This window comes from Myotis brandtii, unplaced genomic scaffold (genome assembly GCF_000412655.1).
Source record: "Myotis brandtii unplaced genomic scaffold, ASM41265v1 scaffold144, whole genome shotgun sequence".
In the NCBI taxonomy this organism is placed as follows: Eukaryota; Metazoa; Chordata; class Mammalia; order Chiroptera; family Vespertilionidae; genus Myotis; species Myotis brandtii.
The window spans coordinates 2846324-2868356 of NW_005355159.1; the positions used below are offsets into that span (position 1 = coordinate 2846324).

General features: G+C 45.4%; 1 protein-coding gene across 3 annotated transcripts in view; it reads right to left on the reverse strand.

Moving 5' to 3' along the window:
• Positions 1-22033, reverse strand: part of TLN2 (talin 2) — a 434110-nt gene that overhangs the window by 184996 nt on the left and 227081 nt on the right. For all 3 annotated transcript variants that reach the window (XM_014535497.1, XM_014535498.1, XM_014535496.1), the window contains 6 exons: positions 10824-10995; positions 8989-9086; positions 7641-7770; positions 5703-5855; positions 3627-3769; positions 982-1109 (listed from right to left, as the gene is read on the reverse strand). In XM_014535497.1, the coding sequence (XP_014390983.1) occupies positions 982-1109; positions 3627-3769; positions 5703-5855; positions 7641-7770; positions 8989-9086; positions 10824-10965 (794 nt within the window). In that variant the 5' untranslated portion in view covers positions 10966-10995. Of the gene's footprint in view, positions 1-981; positions 1110-3626; positions 3770-5702; positions 5856-7640; positions 7771-8988; positions 9087-10823; positions 10996-22033 lie in introns of those variants that run through there.

Below are 22033 nucleotides of genomic sequence, written 5' to 3' on the forward strand. Positions count from 1 at the left end.
CCGGCCGGCCCTGCCCCCCATTACCCCCTACCCCCACTCCAGCTGGCCCGCTCCCAATGGCCCCCATCAAGGCGGGCCAGCTGGACCCTACCAGTGCACAAATTTGTGCACCAGGCCTCTAGTCATTTTATAAAAGAGCACCAAAGACCTGATGGGTGAAACGAGTGGAGAGTGTTTCACATCATCCTTTCAGAGCAACGAAGAATTCGCAAGATTGTGATAAAGAATGTGAAGTTCTGTCATTTATGCTCTGCGTTCTCATACAGGAATCTTAACAAAAAAATTAAAAGTGACAAAATTTGGCCCTACATGAAGAAGGAATCCTCTAACGGGCAGAGGTTTCAGAAGATGGAGGAAGTGAGTGACTGAACTGAGAGGAATGCTAGGACAGGCCAGACCAGATAGCTTGGTGTGGGGTTCCATAGTCTATGGTCTAGAGCAGTGGTTCTCAACCTGTGAGTCGTGACCCCTTTGGGGGTCAAATGACCCTTTCACAGGGGTTGCCTAAGAACATTGGAAAACACATATATAATTACATATTGTTTTTGTGATTAATCACTCTTAACAAAAAAATTAAAAGTGACAAAATTTGGCCCTACATGAAGAAGGAATCCTCTAACGGGCAGAGGTTTCAGAAGATGGAGGAAGTGAGTGACTGAACTCAGAGGAATGCTAGGACAGGCCAGACCATGAGGAACTATATTAAACGGTCGCAGCATTAGGAAGGTTGAGAACCACTGGTCTAGAGGAACTCACAGGCTGCCTGAACTGGGAGCAGATAACCTTCAGTCATCCCAACACTGAATTTCCAGGCCACCTGCTTTCCCCAAGGTCAACGAGTTTGATCATACCCTCAACTGAGTAAAAGCCAACAATCTCACAAATGACTGAAACTACAGTACGTATTTTATGTAGCTACCTCAAAAATAAATAATGATAAGAAAAAGAGAGGAGAAAAAAGAAAACCAAAAGATCATTTACTCTAGGAATCCCGGTTTGTGTTTATGCTCCACATGAGGTCCAAATTGTATCTGGGCTTGAAATCCACCAAACTCACAGGCTTTCTCGAAGGAGACAGGGTGGGAGCCATTCAGGATATCATCCCGAGCCTGCAACACAAGAGGAAGCAAAAAGCATCAGGAGCTTGGGGGGACGACACACTCTGCCTGCTGACACCTTCCTGCACCTGGGCGCACCCACTCTGTGCAGCAAGGGGAAATGTGCCCGCCGACCCACAGCGGTGCATCCAGGACACGGTGTGAATGTAGCACAGCAGGGGTAAGGCAATAAGAAAACAAGTCTTTGCCCAAAATTGCCTACAGATGGGCAGCCTCAGCAGTGCCCTGTATATGAAAACTAAAGCTTGAGTATATTCTAGGAAGGCAGAAGTGGGTCATGAACAATAGAAGCAAAGAAATCCTTGTGAAATGACCACATCCATGGGGGGACGGTGGGGGGGGGGGGATAATAGAAGTGGGTCATGAACAATAGAAGCGAAGAGAAATCCTTGTGAAATGACTACATCCATGGGGGGACAGTGGGGGGGGGGAGATACAATATACTTTCTATAACCCTAAATCATAAAATGAACAGAAAAATTACCTAGAGGTAAAAATCAACCAAACCCCATCCCAAGATATAAAAGGAGGAATGTGGAGAGAGACAGTCAGACACAGGAACTCACTGCTGCAGATATTTAGGGGAAATGATAAGCAAACACAGTCTTAGAATGAGGAACTCACTGTGTCTGAAGTTTAAATCATAAAAGGAACAGAAAAATTACCTAGAGGTAAAAATCAACCCCAACCCCATCCCAAGATATAAAAGGAGGAATGAGGAGAGAGACAGTCAGACACAGGAACTCACTGCTGCATATATTTAGGGGAAATGATAAGCAAACGCACAGTCTTAGAATGAGGAACTCACTGTGTCTGAAGTTCTTCTCTCACTTCTTGACCCATCACTGCTGTTACTATTTATTTTCTTCCTTCCTTCCTTTCTTTTCTTTCTTTCTTTCGCTATCAGATGGACATGCTAACCTACGGCTCTGAGCCGTCTTATTGCCCTACCTCTCTTCCTTCCCTCCTTCCAGCCTCTTTCCTCCTAACTCTCCTTCCATACCCTTCTTCCATCCATTAACTACAGGATCGGCAAACTTTTCCTGTAAAAGGGCAGATAGTCAGGTCAGGTGGGCCTGCTGTCTCTGTCAGAACTACTGAATTCTTCCCTGGAGCACGAGAGCAGCCACGGACAACACACAAACAATAATGCATGAGGGGATTTACCAATGTGCACTATGTTAACAAATGAGCTGTGTTCTAATAAAACTTTATTTACTCTCACTTCTTGACCCATCACTGCTGTTACTATTTATTTTCTTCCTTCCTTCCTTTTCTTTCTTTCTTTCCCTCTCAGATGGGCATGCTAACTTACGGCTCTGAGCCGTCTTATTGCCCTACCTCTCTTTCTTCCCTCCTTCCAGCCTCTTTCCTCCTAACTATCCTTCCATGCCCTTCTTCCATCCATTAACTAAAGGATCGGCAAACTTTTCCTGTAAAAGGGCAGATAGTCAGGTCAGGTGGGCCTGCTGTCTCTGTCAGAACTACTGAATTCTTCCCTGGAGCACGAGAGCAGCCACGGACAACACACAAACAATAATGCATGAGGGGATTTACCAATGTGCACTATGTTAACAAATGAGCTGTGTTCTAATAAAACTTTATTTACAAACACAGGGGACGCTGTGGCTGCACTTTTTCTGTGGGCACATAGGTGGATAAACAGAAGGAGGGAAGAGGGAAGGAGGAAAGGAAAGAATAAAAGAAGTGAGACTGGGAGACAGGTGGATGTTTTCCTTGAGCCAGAAGAAACCCTGGGGACGGTCTAGTGCAGTGATGGTGAGCCTATGACACGTGTGTCAGAGGTGACACGCGAACTCATTTTTTTGGTTGATTTTTCTTTGTTAAATGGCATTTAAATATATAAAATAAATATCAAAAATATAAGTCTTTGTTTTACTATGGTTGCAAATATCAAAAAATTTCTATATGTGACACGGCACCAGAGTTAAGTTAGGGTTTTTCAAAATGCTGACACACCGAGCTCAAAAGGTTTGCCATCACTGGTCTAGTGCGAAGCCCTCATCTTATGCGTTGGGGAACCGCAATTCTGATAAGTTCAAGGACTTGTTTGAGCTTAAATAATTAGTTAGTAGTAAAGCAAAAAAGGTTATTGAGAGAATGTTGCTCAGTTAATGAGAAGCACTGATTTTCTGACCAATTTTTGCTTGTATTCTAAGATGTTAGCTAAGCCAGCTTTAGTGCATTTGAAGTGGTGAACTAGCTAAGGGCCTTGAAGCCAGGCAGAGAGAGAGAGTACCGGCCACCAGGTCCCAGTCTGGGAGGCCACATAAAGGCCCTCTTCTGGATGGCCAGCAGCTCATGTCAAACACCAGCCTGCACCACAACCAAACACGTGTGAGGAACCCAGGAGCCATGCCCCTGGAACGGCATGCACACACATGATAGAAGCCAGAGCCAGCTCCCACTCAGCCCCAACCCCAGCCCAGCCAGCACCTTCCTGAACCCTCACCAGCCTCCAGGTCTGAGCATCAGAGGGAGAGGTACCTGAACATAGAGGAGGTTCAGCTGCACCGGGTCTCTCGAGTCCACGTTCTGATCCGAGTAAAAGAACTTCCGTCTAAGCAGCAACGTTTCGTTTTCATCGACTCCTTGTTCTCTGAATGTCCGGCTGTGATCCAGCCAATTCACTGCAACACAGCACCACAGATAAAAGAGCCGTGTTTATTCTTCCTCTGGGTTTAGGGGATTTATCAAGACAGCAGCATAATACAGACCAGATTTCTATAATGCTGACATTCAGGTATAGTTACTTCTTACATTAGAACTGTGCATTCTAACTTCGCAAATAATTTCACATATGCCCTCATGTACCATATGACACAGTGAAAGGAAATGAGAGAACATTCCAAGCCATTCTGAAACTTAGTTAAAGCCCCACAATGAATTTATAATATGCCCCTTCCTTCTGGGGGTTAAAAGAAATAAGGAAATCAATGCTTTATGCCAAGACAACCCAGTTAGCATTTTCCTTTAAGTCAGAGTGGATATTTCTGTCTCATCAGGTGAAATAATTTATACGCTTTGAGCATAAGAATTACCTCCAACCCTAAATAGAAAAGAGGAGGAAAATAAAAGTAGTTGGGGGGAGGGGACACTAAGGTAGCAGGGGGTGGAAGAACCCTGCCCATGGCCCAGCTTGAATCTCACTCAGTCAGAAAACGCACAGCTGATGTCAAGGTGCTTAGGCCTCTACTCTCCCCACAGCACTCATTCCCACAGTCCTCCGGGGCTTCACACGTACATTGTGAGTAAATATGTATTACAAGCCTCACTAGATTATACGCAACCTTAGCACAGGGAATGTGTTGGGTTGACCTCATCTCCCATAGTACCTAGGAGAGTCTCATGCACATTATAAAAATCCTTGGGATTTGTCTATGAAGGTCTCCCTGGGAAAGAAGTATGCAACTGGAAATCAAATAACGTAGAAAAAAAGCGAAAGGAGAAAGGGTCAGAGGAAATGAAAGTCCCACTGAGGATCAATAAACATAAAGACAATGATGACATCTTCCCAATGCAGCAGCAAGAACAATGGAAGAGAGAGGTTGAGAAGGTCTAAGTGGCCTGCACATGAAGTAAGATCCCCTGGCGGGGGAGGTGTCAGGGAGCCAGTGCACACAGCACAGACCTTTTGGGGACACGTGGAGTATACAAATGGCTTTTCCAAATATTAACAGTGTGGCCATACAAAATTATTTTCCTGTGACAAAATTACATTACCGTTTTGTAACCCCCAAGGAAATAACGTATCCAGGCAGTTGTCATGAGTGGCTGTTAACATCACAAAAAAGGAGACAAACAGATACAAGTTCCTGATGGGAAGTACAGCAGGTCCTTGAATAACGTCATTTTGCTATAATGTTGATGAGATGCTGTAGGAGCTGAAACCTTGTTTATATCAACTGGTCTATGGTAGAATTGGTTTCATTATATGTCATTTTGCTGAATGTCGCAGAGCCTATTGATGATGTTAAATGAGGACTTAATGTACACAACATCACATATGAAGGAGACTGTATTTTTAAAAAATACACATACACATGAATCTGATCCAGCCTGCAGATCTCAGGAATTAAAGGGATGGAAGAACATATTAAATGACACCATGGGTATGCAACCAACAAAATCCAGATTACACGAAACTCTATACAAGTAACAAGATGGTGTCTTGCCCCTAAAAATTTGAAGAAAAAAAAAATGTAAAAGATGTAGGGAAGTTCTCAACACTAAAAGAGGCAAGCAACGTATCATTCAACATAATTTGGACCCCAGTTCAAACACTGTTGAAAAAAGAAATTTTAAAGACAATGGAGAAATGTAGACATGATTTGTCTATTTGATATTGAGAGATTACCTTTTTAGATGTGAAATGGCATTTCAGCTACTTTTTCTTAAGAGTCTCAATCCGTTAGTGACACAGACCAAAATATTTACAGATGAAATAAAAAACAGAAAGAAAAAACAACAACACACAAACACCTGCCCTGGGTCATACAGATGATGGGAGGGGGCGGCGTGGCAAACCCATGTGCCGGCCTCCCCTTCCGCCCGGACACTTACAGTCGTCATCCGTGTGCAGCTTAGCCTTCAACTTCTCCATTTTCCTCTCATCTCGTAACAGCGTCCTGTCTTTTTTTAGCGTCCCCGTCCCTTCCTCTTTCTTTTCTTCGATTGTTTCTTGGATTAAAGAGTATTCTTCATAGTTTGTTATTCCTAAAAATATAAGTTAGGTTATATGATCAGAGGTTACACACCGCTATCTCCCTTGTCAGTGTGGGTCCTGTACTATCCAAGGAGTCCCTGGTGGCAAAGGACAGAAAGAAGCATTAGCCCAGGTGAGGGTGGGGGCCACCCATGGAGCACATATCAAATAACTCTGGCTAAATGAAGTATGTCCAGGTAGTTAAGTTACACTCATAATGTCATGTTCCATCCTCCTGTCTTGTTTTTAAGAAACGAGTAGAGCCCTAACCGGTTTGGCTCAGTGGATGGAGCGTCGGCCTGTGGACTGAATGGTCCCAGGTTCGATTCCGACTAAGGGCATGTACCTTGGTTATGGGCACATCCCCAGTAGGGGGTGTGCAGGAGGCAGCTGATCGATATTTCTCTCTCATCGATGTTTCCAACTCTCTATCCCTCTCCCTTCCTCTCTGTGAAAAATCAATAAAATATATTTAAAAAAAAAAAAAGAAACAAGTAGAGATCATGCAGAACAAGGCAAGACAATGTCAAACAAGAAGGGGCTGAAGGAACTGGGCTTCCTTTGAATCCAGAGGAAACAAAGACAGGCCAGACTACTTTCTTCAAATATGTGAAGGGCTTCATGTAGAAAGGAAACAGAGTTGTTCTCTGAGGAAATAAACAGAAGCTATGAGAAGAAAAGCTCTGTAACAACCAATCATATATAGGCTGTCCCCAGGAGTATTTATGGAGATAACAGAATGCCCAACAGTGGTGAGAGACTGAATCAGATGACTTTAGAAACATTATTTTCGTGCTCGCTTCGGCAGCACATATACTAAAATTGGAACGATACAGAGAAGATTAGCATGGCCCCTGCGCAAGGATGACACGCAAATTCGTGAAGCGTTCCATATTTTTGGGCTGAAACCGGCTCGCCAACATTCCCCAACGGGTCCCGGATTGCAAGAGGGCACAGGTCAGGCTGAGGGACCCCACCAGTGCACAATCAGGGCCGGGGAGGGACGCAGGAGGTTAGTCAGCCAAGGAGGGACCACGGGAGGGCTCCAGGGCATGTCTGGCCCGTCTGGCTCAGTCCTGATAGGCCAGACACCAGCAGCAAGCTAACCTACTGGTTGGAGCGTCTGCCCCATGGTGGTCAGTGTACATCATAGCAACTGATTGACCAGTCAACTGTCTGCTCCCTGGTGGTCAGTGTACATCATAGCAAGCAGTTGAGCGGCCTTAGCATATCATTAGCATATTATGCTTTGATTGGTTGAACAGCTGACCAGACAACCAGACACTTAGCATATTAGGCTTTTATTATCTAGGATTTTAAAATTCCTTATCTTTTTTTGAATGTTTTTATTGATTTCAGGGAGGAAGGGTGAGAGAGAGAGAGAGAGATAGAAACATCAATAATGACAAAGAATCATCAATTGGCTGCCTTCTGCATTTCCCCTACTGGGGATTGAGCCTGAAACCCATGTGCCCTGACCTGGAATCGAACCATGACCTCCTGGTTCTTAGGTCAATGTTCAACCACTGAGCCATACCAGCCAGGCAAAAATTCCTTTTTTTTTTGAAAGGGAAATAAAAGCTCTCAATTTTGACTTAGTAGGGGAGTTCAAATGTTTATAGACCAGTTAGTGGGTTTGCAAATTGAGAGAATAATCAGACTCCCCTGGGCATGGCAGACATCAGTGCGTTAGGACACACTCAAGATGGTCTCAGCAACGAATGAGGGGGGGAAAAAAGTAGAGGCATGTGATTCACACGAAACAAAAACGGGAATCGAGGCAGGTGCATACTCACCTATCCTGCTGCAAATAGTCACCAGGAGCTCCCCGACCGTCTTGGAGTCGTCCACCATCACCGTCTTCACAGCCCCATCCAGCATCCGGATTTTCTGAGGCCTCTGTTTCTTTTTGTATTCCAAGATATCCTAGGACAAACCACACAAAAAGGTCATACTGCATGTGGGACAAGATAATGGACTTGGACACTTTCTTTAAAAAATGAACTTTCCCAACCACGTTCTGATTTCTTCCTTCAAAGTGTTCATATTTTCGCCACTAAAATGGAAATGCCCGGGCTAAATAATTGCTTTCATCAAGATTTCTTAAAAACCTGATGGTGCAATTGTACCCAAAGAATACACTGATTAGCTCATAATTAGTGAAAACTAACCTCTATAAAGTGGAAGCGGCATATGCCCTCCTGACAGGCTGGGGATGCTCTGCTCTAATGAGAATTAGCAGAGGAAAATTCCTACCTGCCTTTAAAAAGACAGCAGTGTGCGTCTCCAAGTATCTCTTATTTAGTTATAAGCCATGTTTAATTTCCGTGTCATGGAGCCCATAAATAATACCCCCATAATTCTTCACAGTCGTGGTGTATCACAGTAGAACTGGTTTTCATTGTAATGGCAAGGCCAAATATGGGTAATACTTTTGGGAGTTATTCTTAAATAGAGACTTCTTTTTTACCACACGTCTTAAAAATATTGGAGGGAAGTGTTAATTGGCAAACATACTTCACTCTTGTTTTATGGAATACTGACCAATCAGATATGTGCATTTCATATACCAAAACCCAGTATCTCCAAGATTCAGCTAAACAGAATATTGAATTTTTTTTACTCATTAGTTCTTTCCCCTTCCATACCACAACTATTTTTTGTTGCTACTTTTATGAATAGTTATTAAACTTACATCCAATATGAACTTTCTTTTACAAGAGAAAAACACCAATTAATATTCAATCTCTGACTACAGTCAGTATTATATTTTTATTTTTCCTCTAATCCATCATTACTTTCTATGACCACTCACCAGGGAATACTTCCTACATACTCACAGGAAAATGCTGTGTCTTCTTTCATAACTACCAAGTCCAACAAGGGCACATAGAAACAGTTTTAAATACTAACCCCAAGTTGCTTTAATTACTCTGGATTTTCAAGAATTTGGACTGCTGATATCTTCTATCACTACCTGGACAGCCCTTACGAAGTACATTGCATCAAGACTACTAATAAGATGCCCTTGAATCAAAATCAATTGTTGGGCCTCTCCTTTTCTTTCAAGCATAATTATATTGGCTTCCATGGAAGAATCAGGACAAAGCGATGAAAAAAAGAAAAACAAGATCAGCAGCCTACCCCATTTCGCAACATGTAGTAGTCCAGTGTTCTGCCCGCTTCCAGCCAGATTCCTTTCCTGGGGTCTTCATCAGAGAGAAACAGCCCATAGTCAGATGCTGGAAGGTTAACAGAAAGAAAAATAGGAGACAAAGCGACGATGAAGCCATCACTGACACAGCTCGTCTGCTGACTGGGATAGGACGCGAGTCTTCTCCTTCAACAGAGAAATGTTTCGTTTTGACACCACAAGCAGCCACTGGGACTAAAGCAGATGAGGAGGAATAAGAACTGAGCTGCAAAACCAACCCCCTCCGACAAGGTTGATGTTGCTAACAACCAGTGGGCAGTACTTATGTTAGAACTGAGAAACTATCAAGGACAAAGCAGCCCAAATTTCCTTCTAACCGAATTTGGCTTTGTTCCTTATAGTTGTTCTAAAAACCAGGCCAAGGACGCGTGAAGGATGACAGGACAGACCTGGAGAAATGCAGAAGTGACCATCTAAGCCCAGCGCCACTCGGGCACAGAAGGGCCCGGGGAACCATTGCACTTGGAATGGTCCCTCCATCCCGCCAACGCGTGTGATGAAAGGTAAGCAGGGGCTCCCTGTGAAATGGAGCCTCTGCTCTCATGTCACCAAATTATGAATAAGGTTGGAAAATTAAAGTCCATGTTCTCCATAGAAATCCCCTGAAGTGACCCAGAAGTACAAAGGGTGGCGGAGGGAAGCAGTCGAATTTCCTGTCTAAGGACGTGGTTTTTTCTTAATATGATTCCAGGAAACCCCAGGGACTCAGGGGAGGTTGGAGCTCCTGCTATTTCTCAACAAAACAGCTTCCAGGTCTTCACAGGTTTCTTCTTCCCGAGCTGCAAAGCAGCCCAGCCCAAGGGTAGGGCACCTGGAGGAAAACAGCAACTGGGAAGTGAAGACACCAGAAATGATTGAACTGGATCTGGAAGGAAGGCTGGAGAAGTAAGCAACTGTTACTTCTGGGTAGTCTACGAATAACAGAGTGCTTTGAATAATTTAAATGATGCTTTTGACCTAAAGGTCAGCAGTTTTGTAAGAAACAGATCTCTTGAAGGAGACCCATTCTACCTGTAATTACCCTTGTCATGTTTGAGTTTTATGCTTCCAATTTTTAAGGTAAGTCTTACACCACTTTCAGACTAAAGGTTTATCAATTTGGGAGTAGTCCCGGTTTCTCAAGTGTCAGGCCAATAATCACTAAGTAAAGGAAGGAAATGTAGAGAGAAGACAAAGGGAAATGGAAAAATGGTATGAGCGGCTTTTGTTTAAATTCAGATTAATGGAGGTCAGTGGTTTAACAAAACACTAAACAAAACATATAAAACAAATGCCCTTTTAAAAAACTGTTCCAGATAAAATTCATAAAGCCCCCCGCCTCCTTAATAAAGGTTCGAGATAAAATGTATAAGCCCCTTCGAAGTACTGCATACATAAGGCGGCCCTGGGTCCTGCTGGCGCTTCCGGGCTTGTCAAGCTGCTGTATGGGAGGTCCTCATGCACCCGAAACAGGGCTCAGGATCTACAAAACCAGCAGCTACACTGGTACATTAGAGGCCAAGGAGACGGTGTGTCAGAGGGGCTTGCACACTGCCTAGCACGATGCTGATCTATGGCCAAGAGGATGGCGTCGCTCAGCGGCAGATGTGGTCATTGTCATCAGAAGCCTCGCACAGGAAGCAAGCGGTGTCCAGGCGAGGAAGACATTTCATTGGAAACACAGACACTGGTGGGCATGTTTACCATCCCGAGCCTCCTTCTCTTTCACTATAAGTGAAGATCACACAAACACGCTTCAAGAAACCAGTGAGTCCCCCTCGGCTACCTTGGCCAGTTTGCGCCTCGGGCACCCGCTCCCGGATGAACCGACACGCGTCGTACACGGCCGTGGACGGCTCAAACTGCATGGTCTTCACCACGTTGCAGTGGCGGACGCAGATCTTTAAGGACAGGGCCACCATCTTCATAGGTGATCCGAAGACTCTCACTTAGAATGTCTGGAAAACACAAAGAGACAAACCCGGATGCTCATGATGATTGTTCCTCTTGAGGGAAAAAAAACACACTAGACTCCGAATCAGCTTTAAAAATAAAATCACTAGACTGAATCAGCTTCCGGAGAATAAAACAGCTGACGAGAATGCTGTGAGTAAAAACACAAATTAAAAAACTAGATTTTTTGAAAAACTTTAAAATAAGAGCAGCATAGAGTTTTGGGGTTGACAGTGTGGCCACTGGAGTCCCTTGAGAGGAAAGAACTCAGGAGTTACCAAGCCTCCTTCTCTCAGGCTGCTTCCTACTTGGGGTTTCATTGGGAGTGGCATTTCCCAGGTGCCTGCCCCTCAGGTGAGAGGCAGAGAGCCTTGGGCACGCACTGCTGTCTCCTGAAATGCCCCTGGCGGCAGCCTCAGTGCGGGCTCCCTGCCCACCAGCTCCTGGGGACAGAGGATGAAGCACCAATGCCGTCACAAATGTTCCCAATGGCAAAAGAGTCCCACCAAACCACTTACCAGAATACCTGGCTTCCAGGACCAACCACATCCCCAGAGACTATAAATCTGAGCAAGGCATTTTGGCCACTCTGCCTCAATTCCCCCCAGATAAAGTAGCTACAGTGGTATCAGCCCTGCATAATTCATGGAAGAACTGAATCCTGAGGGGACACCAATGCCAGACTGATAAACAGCCATCACTAATGAGGCCAGAACGGCCCATTTTAAACACCCAGCGTAGCAAACAGCTGCACCCTCTTCAGGGGTCTCAAAGTGAAGAAAATGCCAATTCAATTATTTCATTTAGACAAACTATTGGGATATTTTGCTTCTCATCCAGTTCAATGGCTTTAGAAAACAAACAGGTTTAGGCTAGGTTTGAAATAATGCATAAATAATTTCTTTTCAAAATTGAAATCCAACGCGTTAGTGCATTTACTTTGAGTCAGTGGCTTCTGGTTTGTGCTGGCTACCTGCTCTATTCTGTGGCCAGAAACTTACCCGTCTCCCAAGCCAGCCTCTTCCCTGCACCTGAGAACCCAGCAGCCATCCTGGCCAGCAACACAGGCGCTTTATAGTCAGCAGCTATTAGAACTAGAATGTGGTGAATAACCTAAGTCCATGGGCATTTTAAGCTCACACTATTTTGTCTTTTATTAGACAATCCTCGGGTAGTAAAGCTGTACTCCAGAGCACCCTGTATGCCTCCTTCCCACTTAAGAATGCAAGTGCGCCTTAGCTGGTTTGGCTCAGTGGATAAAGCATTGGCCTGTGGACTGAAGGGTCCCGGGTTCAATTCTGGTCAAGGGCACATGCCTTGGTTGCAGGCTTGATCTCCAGTAGGGGGCGTGCAGGAAGCAGCCAATCAATGATTCTCTCTCATCATTGATGTTTCTATCTCTCTTTCCCTCTCCCTTCCTCTCTGAAACAATATATATATATATATATATACACATACATACATACATATATATTTTTTAAAAAGAATGCAAGTGCTAAGAAGCAGTGAGGTGGCCAACACACAGAGAGGACAACAGGCTGACCGGCGAGACTAGAAAATGGGTGCCCCTGGGGTCACTGCTCAGTAGGCTAGATTGACTGCCAGCTTCCTGGCAGCAGGTGACTAAAATCATTTGGATACAGAGGACATTTTTAGACAGATACACTCGCATGAAGCAACCATTGAGGCCATCCGACTCTAAAGTCATTCTGACCTCTATTTACACTCAGTAAATTCTGTCTGTGAAAATGTGACAATATTTATTACTTGAGAAATGTTAAGCTATACTTCTCAACCAACAACAGCAGTGTTCAGTGGGAATCTGCCCCAAACAATTAATTACCACAGCCTGGGCAGTGACTGGATTGTGGACACAGCAGAGAAGTTCAAAATACCTTATGATTTTCCATCTGTAAAATCAAGAACTTTTAAAGCCAAATATAAAAGGCTCTATCCAACTCTCTCTGTGCAGGCACATTTAACCAACTCCCCAAGTTGGGAAAACAAAATTTAAACTCTAGAAACAGACACATTCCCTGTAATGTAGATCACTCCATGGGATAATCTGTCGCCTGGGGCGGGTGACAATGTGGGGTTCCATGAACCACTGAGCTCTATGAGCACAGAGGGTGGTAAGATTCAGTGGGGAAGGCCACAGACTCGATGTTGTCATGGATGCAACTTATGGGATGCACGGGAGAGGATGGGATGGTTAGTGTCTTCCATGCCCTGGGGATGGGAAGTAGTGTAAGTGTCCCTGCATGAAGGCTGCTCCTCCCAGGCTAATCATTAGGCTTTCTGAAGAGCAAATGAATGGTCCCTGCAGCCACGCAGGGAGATGGATTCAGTCAAAGGGATAGACAGAGCCCATGACGTGAAGCCACAGCAGGACAGTAAACACAGGCGCTCCGAGGAAGCAAAGACACACAGGGGAGCAAGGAGACGGGGGCAAATGCAGAAGCAGAGAGCAGACGGAAGAAGCAAGGAGACTGCAGCACAGAGGCTGGGAAACACAGGAGAGAAGCCCAGAGAGTTGGGAAGCAAAAGGGAAAAGGAGAAACAAAAAATACAACAGTGAAGGAAAATCTCTATCCCAAACAACTGGAAAAGTGAAGAAGCCATTGACGGAGGTGGGGGAAGCTGCGGGAGGCACAGGTTTGGGGTGACAAGTCTCTGATGAGTTTGTCTGGGGTTATTCAGTGGAAAGGTAGAGGAGAGTCAGATACAAAGCAGGGGACGTAATAGGGAGGGCTACTGTATTTAAATCTTTGGGACTAGAAAGATCATCTAGAGCAGTGGTTCTCAACCTTGGCTGCACATTAGAATCACCTGGGAATCTTTTTAAAATCCTGATTTCTGGGCCTCATCCTCCGGAAATTCTGTTTCTTTGTTATGGGGTGGGGCATTTTAAAAAGATTCCCAGGTGATTCTAATGTGCAGCCAAGGTTGAGAATCACTGATCTAAAGAGTAAGAAAGAGATCCGAGGACCGAGTCCTGGAAAGACGTTCTAAAATCATGACAAGGAGAAGGAAATGATAAGAAGGTGGTGGGTGAGGGAGGAGAGCGGAGAGAGGGTGGGGCCAGAAAAAGGTGCATCGAGCAGGAGGGAGCGATCGACTGGGCTAAAGGCTGACACAGTTCAGGGAGGATGAGGACTGGCAGCTTGGAGGATTGGCAGCTTGGAGACCTCTGGCAGCCGTGGAAGGGTGTCACCAGGGCAGCAGGTTCAGGAAAGAGGTGAGGAGAGGGGCTGGCAGCACAGGAAAAGACTCACCTCCCGAGGAGCTGCTGGAAGGGGTGGGGGAACAGGTGGCAGCTCTGATTTATGCTTTTAAGGCTTTTATCCAGAAGTACACATCACGGGGCTGCTGCCAACTCCACAGCCACACATTATCTATATGGACATGGTTTCCCCCAACTGTGATCCCGGGGGAAGTCCCAGGACAGTGAAGTGCCCTTCCTGGAGGCAGGAGCCTTACCACATGACCTCTCTCCTGGGCCCTGTCCATGCTGCTGCCTGGCTCTGCGTGAGAGCAGAGGAGCAGGCAAGTCTTGGCTCAAGGACGGGGTATAGGACCAGGAGACTAAGGTTCAGGTACAAAGCCAGGCCCATGAAGCCTTGGACCTCTGGGCCCCATCGCCTCTCTTCTTTCTGCTCCTCAGGGAGCGGGAAGCCACCAGCTCCCATGGAAGGAACTGGCTCCCAGAAGACGCTCGGTGTTTGGCCAACTATTTCCACGGGATCCCTTTGTCTCCACATCTTAACATCTCACCAGGGAATAGAAGCCACTATCCTTAGTTCAGGGTAGATGCTCAACAGAACAAGGGACACCAGAGATTCATTACAAGGTTCATGTTCTCAACTTTTGTATTATCTCAAAAACAACTATTGAAAAAGCCATCATTACTACGTGGGAACACACAAAAACACCAGAAAACAAAGTCAGTCCCTCTAAAAGGGCTCTGCAGTGGTCGAAGACTTAAAGACTCCAATTTCTTCTTCTTTCTCTTAGCTCTCTGTTTTATTATGACTAAATGTTCCCAAGCACAAAACGAAAAAGACCAGCATTCTCCTTCATGAAGATGTCTAAAAAATGCAAATTATGTACATGAAAAATTATTTCTAAACTATACAAGATGTATGAAGACAAGGTATTTTTGTTATTATCATGCAAGAGGATCACCCACACAAGAAAACCTCAGTGAGATCTGAAACCAAATGCACAGTGATTTAATCACCAACCCACAGGGACCATGGCACTGAGCTATGTCTAGCACCACTCACACCAAAACGGACATTTGCTGGAATTAAGTGTCCTGACTTTTGACAAAAAGAAAGCAGGATTAAAGCATATGGCAACCTAGAAATGTCAACTAAAGATGAGCATGTGTTTTCACCACTTGGGAGAAGTCTCACTACATCTCCACTAAAGCCCTGGGAAACCACACAGCTCAGACAACATGTCATGATAAAGCCTGGCGCTCCCACTCCGCTGTGGTATTTTCAGGGCAGCACAGCACGGGTACAGCAACTGGCCCTCACTTCCACTCTCTGTATCCTCACCCTCTGCTCATCCCGGCCCTCCAGGCTGGGAGCCTGAGAGCGCTGACCAGGGTGCCTTTTCTGGTTGGGCTGCAAGAGGGCTCAGAGCCAATGTGTGTACTGTTTCTTGTATGTAGTTCTAGTCCAATCTGCCTCTCTTTTATGATCCTATCCTGGTTTTTGTTTTTTCTTTTGCCCCAGTTGGAATGTATGCTATCTTATTAGACCTTAAGTCCTTTTGTTTGTTTGTTTTGCTAAAAGGCAGGGCATAGATGCGTAAAAGATGCATTATTTTCCTTTTTATAATCTCTTCCCACTCTGACCATTCTTGCCCCAATTGTGTGTGTGAAGGTCGCCTGGACCAACAAAAACCTTCTGTGCCATCCATTGTGGAAGATGAGCCAATGGAACCAGTGGTGAAACCCAGACAGTCTCCTTCTAAAGTAAATACTTTTCAGTCCCCGGGAGCTGTAAACAACCCAGCATGATGGCAGTAGTGCCCGCTGCCCAGCCTCACCCAGTCCACCCTGGGCCAAATGAGCCCAGCTCAGCCAAGGCCTCCTGTCTGAAAGGAATGCCCACTATTGGTCAAGAAGAGCAGCCACCCCTTGGATCTCTGCCCTGTAAGTGAGGGCCAGGAGGTGCTCCCACACCACCCCTGTCTTACCAGTTGCCACACTGAGCTGGTTACTTAACTACAATCTGCCTCAGTCTCCTCCTCTATAAAATGGGAGACAATGATGGATGTACCCATAAGGGTACTAGAGAATGAAGTAAGTTAATACAGGCAAAGGCGCATAGAAAGCACAGGTCAGGGTTTGCTATTATCACTGTGAGTCATGGGGACTGGAGAAACACTGGAAGCAGCACACTGTGGTCAGCTACCACCTGAGCTGCAAACTTTCTTTTATGGTTAATTTTGCATCTGTTACGAGTAGATATTTTTTTTAAATATATTTTATTGATTTTTTACAGAGAGGAAGGGAGATGGATAGAGAGTTAGAAACATCGATGAGAGAGAAACATCGACCAGCTGCCTCCTGCACACCCCCCACTGGGGATGTGCCCGCAACCAAGGTACATGCCCTTGATCGGAATCGAACCCAGGACCTTTCAGTCCGCAGGCCGACGCTCTATCCACTGAGCCAAACCGGTTTGGCACGAGTAGATATTATAGGCATCAGGGAGCAAAGGCTGAGAAGATTCCTGCCTCGATGGAGCTCACCCTCTAGTAACCCTCTTCATTATTCAAGTCATATGACATGCTTTTTCTAGATGCAGAAGTGTTTGAGGAGGAGCTGCAAGGCTGATGTTTGTGGAGCAGGCAACGCCTAGCTCCTAGGCCAGCTGTGGGCAAACTACGGCCCGCGGGCTGGATCCGGCCCGTTTGAAATGAATAAAACTAAAAAAACAAAACAAAAAAAAACCGTACCCTTTTATGTAATGATGTTTACTTTGAATTTATATTAGTTCACACAAACACTCCATCCATGCTTTTGTTCCGGCCCTCCGGTCCAGTTTAAGAACCCATTGTGGCCCTCGAGTCAAAAAGTTTGCCCACCCCTGTCGTAGGCTGTTCTCTCAGTCAGATTCCCTCAACTCAAGAACACAAAAGAAAGAAATCACGCACTACGGAGCAGAGCAGAGGTGTGTCAGTGGGACCCTGGATCTCCAAGAGAATAAGAGCTGTGCACCAACCCTGTCCTCTCCCTCCAGCCAGGGACTGGATTCTGACCCATGGGAAACCACTGCATCAAATGACAATGGCTGCACCTCACCCTCCTTTCCGCCTGTCCCTCTCAGCAGGTGAAACACAGGCCTATTTGATAACAGCATGCATCACATAACCAAATGTCAGCATAAAACATGGGCCTATATAAAAGCTATCATTCATCTGTGTTTACATCTCAGTCTCCTCCAAACAATTCTCTCTCAAAAAAACTGCCCTGGAAAGAGCTCCCCCTTCTCTCCAGCCCTTACCTGCTCCTGGGCAAGGGAAGAAGAGGAAGAGCTCACCCAACAAGTAAGAACCCATCATGACTGGGTCACAAGCAAAGGCCAGCATCTCACGTGCTCCCTGCCTTGCCCTCCTGGGCTGTCTGTGCTCAGGCACCTTTCAGATAACATTCAGACTCCATATCCCGAGCCCACAGGCACACACGGGTACCTGTCTGTCACCATCCAGGAATGTAGGTCAGGTCAACTGTTCACAGGGGTCAGGTGTCTTTAAGTCAAGGAGGGGCCAGGAAAAGAGAAGGTCCAGTGTCCCTTTGGGTCTCATCTCCAGTCTAGCTTTATCAGGGGGCCAAGGCCTTCCTTAATAATCTTGTCTCCTCACTGGGCCCCTCACACCTCTTCCCAACTAGTGAGAGCCCCAAGGGCAGAGTCTGAGTGGAGAGACTCCCCTAGTCCCCACATCCCCAACTTGTGAGAGCTCTAGCTAACAAGCAGCTCGGGAGAAATAGTCCGTGAACACAGCTGATGTGCTTTTTCCTTGTGGCTAATTAGCTCACTTACAAAAACACCAGCATGATCATGCTCCCCTTTGCAGACAGAGCGGGGAGACCAGAAAACCAGACAGAACATTCATGTAAGAATCTCTCTTTAGTTCCTCAGGGAGAGATAGGAGGCCAAGACAATCGTTTCACTTTGAATACTTCAACTAGAAATAAGACATTACACATATGTGAACTTAGTGGCAGGCCAGGCAAGTCAATAAAAATTCCAACCAAGTGGTTGGCTCACAGGGCTGCTTTGAGCCCCATAATCCACAGGGCTACTGCTGAGTACTCTTGCCTGTTCCCAATACACCAGTAATAAGATATATACACAACACAGTCCTGAGAATACATTTGCCATGAGAAGTCCATCTCCCCCACTGTCCTCTGAGAGCAAGGACTATACCATTATAGCCATCTTTGGGTCTCAAGGCCCTAGCACAGTGACCAGCACACAGACGATGCTTAATAAATGTTTGTGGGATGAACATGTATTCCATGGAAAGATTTAAACAGATATTTAAAAATTAGTCATTAGGAATTATTCACACTAACATCATAACTGAAAGATGAACAGACGGCAAACATCCAGCAAACCCAACTATTTCTACTCATCAAAAACCTGTTCCGTGGACCACAGAAGCTTAACCTCATGGCTTACATGATGTTCTTCAGTTTGTCAAATGAGAAACTCAAAAAAGAACCAAAGCCACATCAGTCACAAAGATTTGAAAGCTCCTGTGGGCAGGGAACACGTGTATTGCTTAGTACCTGCTGAAGAGAAGGACTTAAAATGTTAGTGCATGGATGGAGGGCAAGTCAGCATTTCTACCTCCACTAAGAGAACCAAGTAGCATGCTTACAACATAGAATACAGAATGATGTGAAAAGACCTGTGATATTGTTTTCCATTTTCAGATGAAGAAACTATAATTTTGAGATCAAAAGACCTTCTGAAGGTCCCACTGCTAGAAAACCACAAGCAGACCGTCCACATGGAAGAATGAACAGAGTTGGCCATGCATGTGGTAAGGCTGGAGCAGACCAAGGATTCACTCCTGGCACTATCACCTAAAATTCCACCACAAAGATCTGCCCCCAGTTAAACCTCACTGCAAAAGCAGTGATTTGCATTTATCAGCTATCACGGTCTTAGGATGTCACGTTTCAGATTCTTTCAGACAACTTACTTGAGAGCTGCCCTTTATTAAAGACTAGAGGTCCGAGAAATTCATGCATGGGTGCGGTCCCTAGGCCCGGCCGGCGATCGAAGCGTGAGTGTCTGGTATGGAAGGGCAGGTCCCAGCTGACCTCTGGGCAGCACCTGGGCCCCCAGGCCCCCCCACACCCCCCTCTGCCTGAGTCATGACGCCCGAGTCCCCACGCGGAGATGTAGTAAGAGCGGCCGGACGCCATAGGCCGGGGCACAGCGTGGGCCTCTGGGCCGCCCAAGGGCACCATATGGAAGCCGGGCGGGCAGCACGCTCTCTCCCAGCCAACCTCGGCAGACCGGCTCCTGCATGAACCCATGGTGAGCCCAACCGGCCACTGTGGTCCCGGCAGCTGCAGCCCTGCTCACCCAGAAGCCCATTGGGGCTGGCAGTGCCTCCACTGCCGCCCACTGCCAGTGCCTTGTCACCGACGCCCGCCATGTTCCGCACCACCCCCTGGTGGTCAGCACATGCCATAGCCAGCGGTCGAACTTCCGGTCAAACTCCTAGTCAAGGGGACATTTTTCATATTAGGCTTTTATTATATAGGATGATACCTAATGACCAGGAAATTCTGAGGAGGGAGGGGTATTTTATTGCAGACAAATCCAGACCCCCGGCACTGTTGAGAAAGGGCAGTGAACAGAGATGAACCCACAGCAGACACCTATGTGTTCATAGCATTATCATTTTGCTTGGAGGTGATTTTTAATGCATACAGCATTTTGAAATGTATGGGCAATCAGGTTCAAGGCATAGCTCAAGGGTCAGGGGCCCCATCCACCCACTTATGCTGTAAGAACTCTCCATTTTAACAAAACGGATGTATTTTTAATCCCTGCTACAACTGCCTCTATTTCCGCCTGTGTAGCCTACATCTGTCTGAGATGCACCACCCCATTTTCTTCTCCAGTTCTTCCTAGCCACTCACTCTTCAAGCTCATCAGCATCAAGCTTTGCTTCTATAGATTAGTCTTTCTAATCACCCCAGCCAGCAGGCTCCCTTCTCCTCTCCTAGGCTCTCTGAACACTCACATCTGTAACCCTCACTCCAAAATAGCAGCCCTCCAAGCTAACACCTCAGCAGAACAAACAGAAGCTGCTACCCCTAGTATTCTCTCGGGACTGAAGAGTCCCATGGAACATCCACAGGTGTCTTTTCCCTTGATTTGCTCAACAGGTTACAAAGTAAATGGGTTTTTTTGTATCCCCATTTCACAGATAAAAACAGAGGATCTAGGCAGATAGGTGACTTTCTGGCCTGTGTGTAGAATATACTGTCATTTGCTGTCAGACCAGTAAAAAGGCTAAGCTGGGTTTCCAGGAACCCTCTGTTCACCTGGGGTTGACACAATGCTGATTAATCACTCAGATGTCTTAGTTCCCTGGAGTCTACCTATTTTCTTCCTCATTCAAGTTGAAGTCCTGCTATTTTCTTCCTCGTTCAAGTTGAAGAAGGAAGAAGCTCTAAATGAACTCTTATTTTAAATTCTTTTATAACCTAACTCAGTCAAATGATTTGAGGCTGTTGCAAAAACAGATATGATAGAAAAATAAAAGGTCAGGTCCAAGAAAAAAAAAAAACACAGAAGAAAAATAAAAGTGAAGGTCAAGACCAGGAGAATTGTGAATTATTTACCACTCATTTGGATAACTGAGAATAAACTCATCTCACTATTTATGTGTGTTTTAGTTTTTTTTTTCTGACCCTTGGTAACAAGCCCATAAAATCCCAGGAAAGCAGATTCTCTAGCTACTGCTGATACTAATAACACAGGCTTTGTCACTAGGACACGCCCCACCAGGATGAGTACAAATAGACCAGTTTTTACTTGGGAAACATAGAAAGCTTTGTTCTGCAATGATCTGGAAATAAATATTCAGGGTGTTCCAGATTGAACTCGGAAGAATGTATGAAAAGGACTTCTCGGGTCACCTTCTTCATATGTGTGCTTAATTCAGTGTTAATATAGCAGCGCGGACATGGGTTGTGAGGTGACAAGGCAGACCGACTGTGCTTGGTTTCACTTCAGAAACGGAAGAAATCTCCCACTTCCCAGCTCCATTCTCTTCCACTGCAAGGTCTCCATTGCTCACCGATGACCAGTGGGAAAAAAGGCTGCAAACCCACAGTATCACACATCCCTCAAAAAGGCAATGGTGCATGTTTAAGCAATGATGAATTCTGAAGAAACAGGGAATATTAAAAACATATGCCTGCCACTTGCCTATGCTAATCCTTTCACCATAAATCAGAAGGGCATTTTTATTAGAACCCAGATCTAAAAATCTGGCACTTAAGTAGAGAACTGAAACAAACTAAGGAACGTAACCAAAATTTACATTTCTGAAAATTCAGAGTCCATCGGCCTATTATCATAGTACCAATCAGGCATTCACTCACGAGATTACATTTTCCAAAGGATCCTCATTTTCTGTGACTACTCATTTTGAGATCACCCTCATTTTCTATCTAAAAATTGCAATGTTCCAGTTACACTAAACATAGCCTGCAGTATCCTCAATCTCAGACACAGAAGTCATCAAGTCCAGCTCTCCGCAGGACATGTAAATCTTTGCAGTAACTTTCCCATTCTCTTGAATGTGCTAAGTCATAATACATATATTTTCTAAAATGTCTAAAATAACAATAGCAGCAAACACGTATAAGTGATTATGTGTCCGACACTGACTCAAGCCCTTTCTCTAGGTCAACTCATAGAGTCATCAACACAATCCCAGGCTAAGGAGTTCAGACTGCATCCAGGTAAGACAACCAGGACACAATGG